This window comes from Cryptomeria japonica, chromosome 1 (assembly GCF_030272615.1).
Source record: "Cryptomeria japonica chromosome 1, Sugi_1.0, whole genome shotgun sequence".
Taxonomy (NCBI): Eukaryota; Viridiplantae; Streptophyta; class Pinopsida; order Cupressales; family Cupressaceae; genus Cryptomeria; species Cryptomeria japonica.
Window position 1 is genome coordinate 208,370,852 of NC_081405.1, and position 7,912 is coordinate 208,378,763.

Consider the following 7,912-nt stretch of genomic DNA (forward strand, 5'->3'; position numbering starts at 1 on the left):
ATAACCTGCTTCTCTTTCTATCTATGATATTATTATTTGTGGTTGATGCAGATTGAAGATCAAGCTTGAAATTAGAGAGTTGACCTTCACTGTCATAAAGCAAATGCCAACTCCTTCACTCAAATAAATATTTAGAAGAAAATCAAGTAGGCCAAATCTTGGTAGACCAACACTGATAAAATCATTAATACATATTTCTCATTGATAGACAAACACTTATCGCTTGACCTCATACATAAGTGTGCAAAAGACATAGTATAATCTACAACACTTTATCTTATTAATGCTGCTCCTGTTACAACTATAAGAAGCTTGAAATTCTAGACATTCAAGATGATAGCATGCTGAGTATCTTTGACAGCTTTGAACAGTAGGTCCTGTATTTCTTGACTTTTCCATTTGAAAGATGGAGATAGTCTATTCCTTTCAAGTCTTTATTTGCATTAAAGGATATTAAACGGTCAACTTCAATGGAGTTCAAATAACTCACAAGTTGTCTTGGTAACTTTTGAAGCCGTGGACAATTACTGATGATCAATTGTGTATGCTTTCCTTGGTCCAATTTCCCTGATACACTTTTCAATCTTCTACAATTTTTGAACTTCAGACGATTCAATGGTTTTACCAGCCACAAATGCACTTTACTTAAATTTTTCAGGGAATCAAGGACAATACATTTAAGTCTGGGCCAATGGTCTAAGACCTCGGATGACAAATCTTCATCATGAATGCCTACTGTTTTAAGCTTATTGCATATACCTGTCTTATACTCACTTTCTGGATATCCACTACTGCTCAGAGTCAGATCCCCATTTAATTCGCAATTTACTAAAACCAAGCTTTTAAGATTACCCAGTTTTCCAAGGGTTTCTGATAAGGACTTCCCATCAATGACGGGCAAATTAGTGAAACTTCCTTGGAGGACTAATTTTTCCAAATTATGAAGCTTTCTTAGTTCATTTGGAAACTCTGCAGATGAGGTTCGATGAAGCAGCAACTCTTTCAACTCGAAAGGGACCTGAAATTTATACAATGGTGAGAATTGTTAACAAAATGACCAGTCTGGAATGCATTAACATAAACTTAATTTTCGATGAAGAAAAAATATATACCTGGTCATCTTTCTGCCACAATCTCTGGAGATGTCCTCCGATGATTCTTAAACACTGCAAGTTTTCCAGAGGAATCCATGAAGGGATGCTCGTCCATTCAAGTCCATTCACTTGAAGCTCAATCCATAGCAAATCAGTTAACGCCAGATCACGATCATCTGAGTTTCCCAAGAAATATGTGATTTGGCATTTCATGGACAAATCAAAAATTGAATTGAAACACCTAATTTTTTTGTCTTTGGTTTCGGTGAGGATATTTTTGAATCCCTTCTTTTCCTGCATTTAAAGATCCAGGTCAAAATGGTGCTGAAGATTTAAATTCTTCTAAAAGTTAGATCAAGCTAAGGAAAAAAAATGTTTCGGTGGTTTTGATAGTTTCCAATTGTAGAAGATGAAGAGAGAAAGAAAGCAACCATAAATTTAAGGTCTCGAGGACGCCAGAGTCGAAGAGGAGAAGCATGTGCATCAATTTCTCTTGCCATTTCTCTGCCTAGATCTCGAAGAAGATCATGCATTTGAAAAACAGAGGGGCCATCATACTGAAATTCACACATACCGTTCCCAATACCCACCATGGGTTTCCCTCTTCTTATTTCAAGTAGACATTTATCTTTGAGAGTCTGAATTGTGTGCTCTGTGTTCCATCCTGATCCCTTCCATATCCTTACGCCAATACTCACCAGTTTGCCAATGAAAAAACATGCGATGTCCATAAAAATCTGTTTTTGTTCTCGGTCTAGCCTTCCCAAACTAATGCCAAGCTTCGTTTTTATTTCCAGATTCAGAGTACTCTTAAATTTCTGCAACTCTGACCGCCAAATATTCACATCAGCGATGCCTAAAAGAGTCGCAGCAGACACTTGTATAGCCAGAGGTAAACCTCCACAGAATTGTACGAAGCTATCAACTAACTTCTCATATCCAGTGGGCGCTTTTGCCAGTCCTAATGCATGCCTACAGAAGAGCTCTTTTGCATGACCTCTTTTCATTTCTTTCAATATATAATGACGGGTAATTCCGGCTCTTGTTAGCACACTCTCATCACGAGTTGTGACAATGACCAGACTACCAGAATTGAGTGCATCTCTTAACAAGAGAGCATCTAGCTGCTGGTGGTCATCAACATCATCCAGAACAATAAGGAATCGATTTCTAGATCTCCGCATTCGCTGCTTAAGAAAGGATTTCCCTTCACTTTTACTCATAAATTTCCGCTCTTCGAGGAAGAGATCTCTGAGGAGCTGACTTTGCAAACAAGTTAATTCATCTCTAGCAGATGCTTCTCTCACATCAAAAATAAAACTTGATCCATGGTAACTCCACCTTTTGCGGTTAAACAATTCTTTGGCTAGGGTTGTTTTTCCAGAACCCCCCATCGCAAATATTCCAACAATATTCCCTTTCCTTGCAGTCTGCCTTTCAAAATCCTCCACCAGATCATCAAGTCCTACCGGATATTTTGCAACTTCCATACATCTTGTGTTTTCAACCTCTTGCTTCACAGCCAAGGCAATCTTTCTACACAGGGTCTTGACATTACTGACAATTTTAAGGGAAACGAGAAATCGATCACAAACGTGTACAAATAAATATGGAGATGATAAAAACAAATGAAAAACTGAATCACAATGGATTGAAAATAAACAACACAAACAGAAAAGGGAATAACTCAGTGGCAAAAATAGGCTTAGCTTACCCATTAGACGTGCTGAAATTGTAGCCGCATAAGAATGACGAAGATTTGAGGGCTTCTTTCCACTGTTGAAGCCTCTCATTGCTGAACCTCCCCTTTTCTTCATGCTCACCCAATGCACGCCCATAAACTCCCTTGTGAGGGTAGCGAAGGTCAGAAGGCTTTACATCAAAAAATACAGGAATAAACCGAGCCTTAGTTTTCAACATGAGAAGCAGCTCATCCAGACACCACTGGGACTCTGCATATCGTGGTGAGAAGATGGAGATTTGAACTGTGGAAGTGTTTATGGCATTTTGTATGGTAGAGGGAATTGGATCTCCCAATTGCAACTCTGGCTGATCAAGAAATGGCCGATATCCCATAACCTGCACACAATTGTAAATTTCTGAAGCAACAGACTCTTTGATGTCAGGGCCCCGGTGGTTAATGAATGCATCATATCCTTTTGTACTTACAACACTGAACCCTTCCCTTTGAAATTCACTGAAAGGGTCAGATTCCATACTTTGTTGATGAGATAATGAGGAAGATGCCATGAGGATGGAGAGTGTAACTCGGAGTGGGCTGGGCAGAAACTTAATTACACTTTCCCTGTCAACAAGGAAGTAAAATCCTATGAGCTCCCAACGCCAGACCAGGGTTTGGGGAGTAAATTATATGTTGGTGGAGATGTTACTAATCTATATCTACAAAGGATGTTTAAAGATAGTCAAATTTAAACTTATGTAGCTGTGTTCCCATTTCATTCACATCATTTCATTTACACCTTTATCGCAAGTCCTCAATGGTAGTGTCATTCATACACCTCTTGCAATCATTCTTAATTGAGTGTTTCTTTTTCCTTTAACTTGTAAGTGATTTTACATTCACACATTTATTTTACTTTGATTCAATACAAAATTTAGATTTTTTATTCATCCTTATAAAGACCTCACAGAAAGGTAGGCCTATGTCTTGGCATCCAAACTAAACTAAACTATTATGATCTTAATCATTCTTTACTTAATGACTATCCTTTTCTCATCTCTTACACTTTTAATAGGTTATCTTGCTTCCAGTTAGGTAACGAGGAACCTTTCATTCTTGCTTGTCAGTTGGCTTTTAAAGTGGGCATTGGACTGTACAACTAAAGCTTACTGGCAAACTCACTTTTCTTTGTCTGCAGGATATTCAGACTGATGGAAATGGAGTTTTTAACAGAAACCACTTGGTTAGATAGAAATCATTATTGATTGCAATACTTCTACACCTACTTTTATATGACCATCTCTGCTCTTATGTAAACGAAGAAGAGTGAAGGCAACACAATTTAATTATAGAATAATTTTTTATATTTTTCTTATGATAAAAATTATCTGATTTATGCAGAATAAAAGCAACATAATATTTTTTAAAATGATAAGTGTGAGCTATTTTATAGAAGGGAATAAATAATTTTGATTTTTTATGTTTAAAATAATTTGGCAATATAGAATGAAGACAATAATATTAAAGAGTTTTTTTCAATTAAAATAATCTGACCGACATAAAGTAAAAGTAATAGAATATTTGAAATGATATGTGACATACATATAAAAGAGCAAAATACAAAATTATTATTTTCATGATTAAAATAATCTGACCTACGCATGATTAAAGAATTGGTCTAAAGTTAAAATAAAAAAAGTTTTTATTTTTATAATTAAAAATATCTAATTTAATGGAATAAAACAATCCAATTAAAGAATTTTTATCGTTATGGTTTAAATAATTTGACCCACAAAATATATTCAACAAAATTCAAAAAAAAAAATCTTCCAAAATGGTATTGCAAGTAGTAAATATAAGGTACAATTGTTAATTTTAAACAAGCAGATAAAACATATTAATTTAAAAAAAACAAGGAAAAGAAAAATTAAGACAAACACATATAACACAACAAATTTATGTGGTTCACCATTAAAGGCCCTACATCCTTGTATTAATTGATATTTGATATTAATGAAGAGACGAAAGAAGACGAAAAGTCAGGGTTATAGCCATGAATAGTGACATCCCCTACATTTATGCTTTTTAAAGTCACATTGCAACCAAGCCTTGAGAATATTTTAACTGTTTCAAAGACTATTCAAGGACACTTTAGATAAGCCTTCTCTATCCCAAATCGAAGTAAAAAAATTGCTACAATTGAACTATCTCTTCTTTAATGTTCTAATACCTCATTAGTTGAACATCAAACACTTTTGTTATCCATTCTTCCCTCTTCTTCAATGTTCTAATATCTCATTAGTTGAACATCAAACACTTTTGTTATCCATTCTTCCCTCACCATAGACTAGAGACTATAACTATCTTGGGAGATTGATGCCTTTGTCATTGAGAGATAATTGGGTTGGAGCCTTCTTACCTAGCACACCAAAAAATTGACTACATTCTCCAACATACTTTGGGGGAGGGCGCTTAGCCACATCTTTGTCCAATCCACATCTTCTTCCATGTTGTTTAGCTTCCTCTCTGCACTGCCTGTATTTATTTCCTGACCAATTAGAGTGACCAATTCACTGCATTGTTTTGGTTATTTTGTAATTATTCAACTATGGAGACACGTTACACAAGCATCCTTTGGAAGTGTTTTTGGTCTCAAAATAGTGAAATCCTGGAGCACAAACGCGAGTGGATGAATCTCCATCTAGTTTGCGAATTCCATTTAGACCAGACTCTTTGAAATTTTCACAGAGACTCCGCACATCAGCCCCGATTCTCATAGCTGCCTTGCTTTCCATATTGGAAGAACGGAGAATATTGAGAGGAACAAAAATCCATTATCTAGCTGCCAAACATCACCTTCTTCCATCTTTGCTCCTTGGCTTTAACCATGAATATTGAGAGGAACAAATTTCTGAGTTTTCTCAAGGATGGCCATGTGACAATGTTTATCTACGAGTTGAAGAATGACTATGAGTGGAGACATATTGCAAGAGACCATAACTCTTTTGTCAAAGCTCTTGAGACTCTTAATGAAGAAATCCGGAGAGCCAGGGATCCCTCAGTTGAGAACAATATGGATGGAAGGCCCCATGGGCTGGATGACATGGATGGAACTATGTCATGGTCACTTCCATGATTGACTTCATACTTTTTTGCCTTTTTTTGTTAGTCAATTTGGTCGTTTGGACAATATCTATATGTATAGTTTGTATTTTTTTGTGTAAGAAGAACCGATAGCATCTCATCTTAGGTTTGGACATGAGTATATAGGTATTGGTTGTTAATCTAGAACCACAGCCACAATGGACTGCTGAAGATGTATTATTTGTTTACTCTCTATAATTAATATAAAAAATATATATGTAAGCCAGATTTATTTTAATCATAAATTTTTTTAATATGTTTTTCTTTCTTCTATATGGATGACAAATCATTTTAAATATTTTATTAATTTTACTTTATGTGGATCAGATTATTTAGATTATCTTAATCATAAAGAAAAAGATTCTTTCAGTCTATGGTCTTCATTTTGTATTTTCAAATCATCTTAATCATAAAAATCAATATTATTTATTTAATTATTTTTATAATGTAAATAAAATAGGATACTCTAATAATAAAAATTAAAAAAATATTCAGTAACTTTTATTCTAAAAAAATAAAATAAAAAATTCTATTACATTTATTCTAAAAAAACCCATATCATTTTCATAATAAAAATCTAAGTATTATTTTCACAAATCAATTGCTTACAATACAAGCATAAATTGTGTGTTGTCTTCACTCTTCTTTTTTATATAAAAGAAGAGATGCTAATATATAAATATGTGTAAAATTCAATAATGATTTATGTCTAACCAAATTATATCTCTTTAAAAATTACATTTCCATCATACTACAACACAAAGAAACAGACACCTAGGTACTACAATTCCTTTTCTACCTCACCATGAAGTGGCAAGACCCTTGAAGTAGTGATAGTCAACACACTATGAATCCCCTTCTGTAGCTCCCTACAACTCCATTCAACATAGTAGTAGAGGCAGGACCCCATAGCATTTCTATTCAGTCTCTCAAAAATTAATTAATATTAAATTATTATTATAATATTTTATATTATTAATAAACTTTAATTTGTTTATGTATTTAAGTGTCACAAATTTGTCAAATTAAGTATTTCTAGTTTTTATTGATGAACAATTTTGCATCCATATGTGAATATGTCCACATCAAATTAAATGCTTCTAGTTTATATTGATGGATGTTTTTGCATCCACATGTGAATATAATGCACCTTCAGCATAATAAATAATTACATATCAATTATGATGGATATTAAAACTTGCAATTGCACCTTGGTGTGCAATGGGTATGGCAAAGAGGTGTGGAAGGTCAATTAAGGAAAATTTGGGGGGTTTTTTTGGCATAAATTTGTGTAGTATATGATATCAATTGGTAGGCCATTTAGAAAATGATAATGTTTGTTGAATAAAGGTTTCAATGGAGAAGTGATAGCTTCAAATCCGCTTTGTGTCCACATATAAGGATCTAATCATAACTAAAACAAAACCTTTGAAGTAGGAAGATAACCAAGTTTCATTACCAATAGGCTTATGTTAAGTTTACAATAGAGAGAGAGAGAGAGAGAGAGAGAGAGAGAGAGAGAGAGAGAGAGAGAGAGAGAGAGAGAGATGGAAATATGGATAGATAGAGAGGGAAAGAGAAAGAGAGAGGGGAGTAAAGAGATTAAAATAGAAAAGAATCTATAAAGATAGAGATGAGATATATATGGAGAAAGAGGAGAGGAAGATGAAGGAAAGAAGAAACATATGGAGAGAGAAAAAGAAAGAGGAGGGAGGATTACATAGATGTGGAAGAGAAAAATAAATATAAAGAGAGAGAGGGAGAGATAAAAAGATAAAGATAAAGATAGGAAGTGATATATAGAGAGAATGAGAGATATAGTGGTAGAATGAGATAAATAGATAACTAGAAAAAGATAGAGGGATAGGTGAAAGAAGAAATGTGGAGAGAGAAATAGTGAAGAAAAGAGATGAATATAAAGTTATAAAAAGAGGGAGAGGAAGAGAGAGAGGGAGAGAGATGGATGGATAGAGCTAGATATCTCTAGAGATAG

General features: G+C 34.3%; 1 protein-coding gene across 1 annotated transcript; it reads right to left on the reverse strand.

Annotated features, from left to right (window-relative positions):
- Positions 1-253: 253 nt before the first annotated feature.
- LOC131044434 (disease resistance protein Roq1) lies at positions 254-3,526 on the reverse strand. Its single transcript, XM_059216804.1, has 4 exons — positions 2,809-3,526; positions 1,526-2,651; positions 1,113-1,388; positions 254-1,018 (listed from the first exon to the last, which is right to left on the reverse strand). The coding sequence occupies exons 1-4, from the start codon at positions 3,342-3,344 to the stop codon at positions 329-331; spliced, it is 2,628 nt and encodes an 875-aa protein (XP_059072787.1). The 5' UTR covers positions 3,345-3,526; the 3' UTR covers positions 254-328.
- Positions 3,527-7,912: the final 4,386 nt, after the last annotated feature.

Coding starts and splice junctions, on each gene's coding strand:
- LOC131044434 (XM_059216804.1), bottom strand. CDS start 3,344: ATGGCATCTTCCTCATTATCTCATCAACAAAGTATGGAATCTGACCCT. Junction 1,389..1,525: donor CTCGAGACCTTAAATTTATG/GTTGCTTTCTTT, acceptor CTTTAAATGCAG/GAAAAGAAGGGATTCAAAAA. Junction 1,019..1,112: donor TGTGGCAGAAAGATGACCAG/GTATATATTTTT, acceptor TATAAATTTCAG/GTCCCTTTCGAGTTGAAAGA.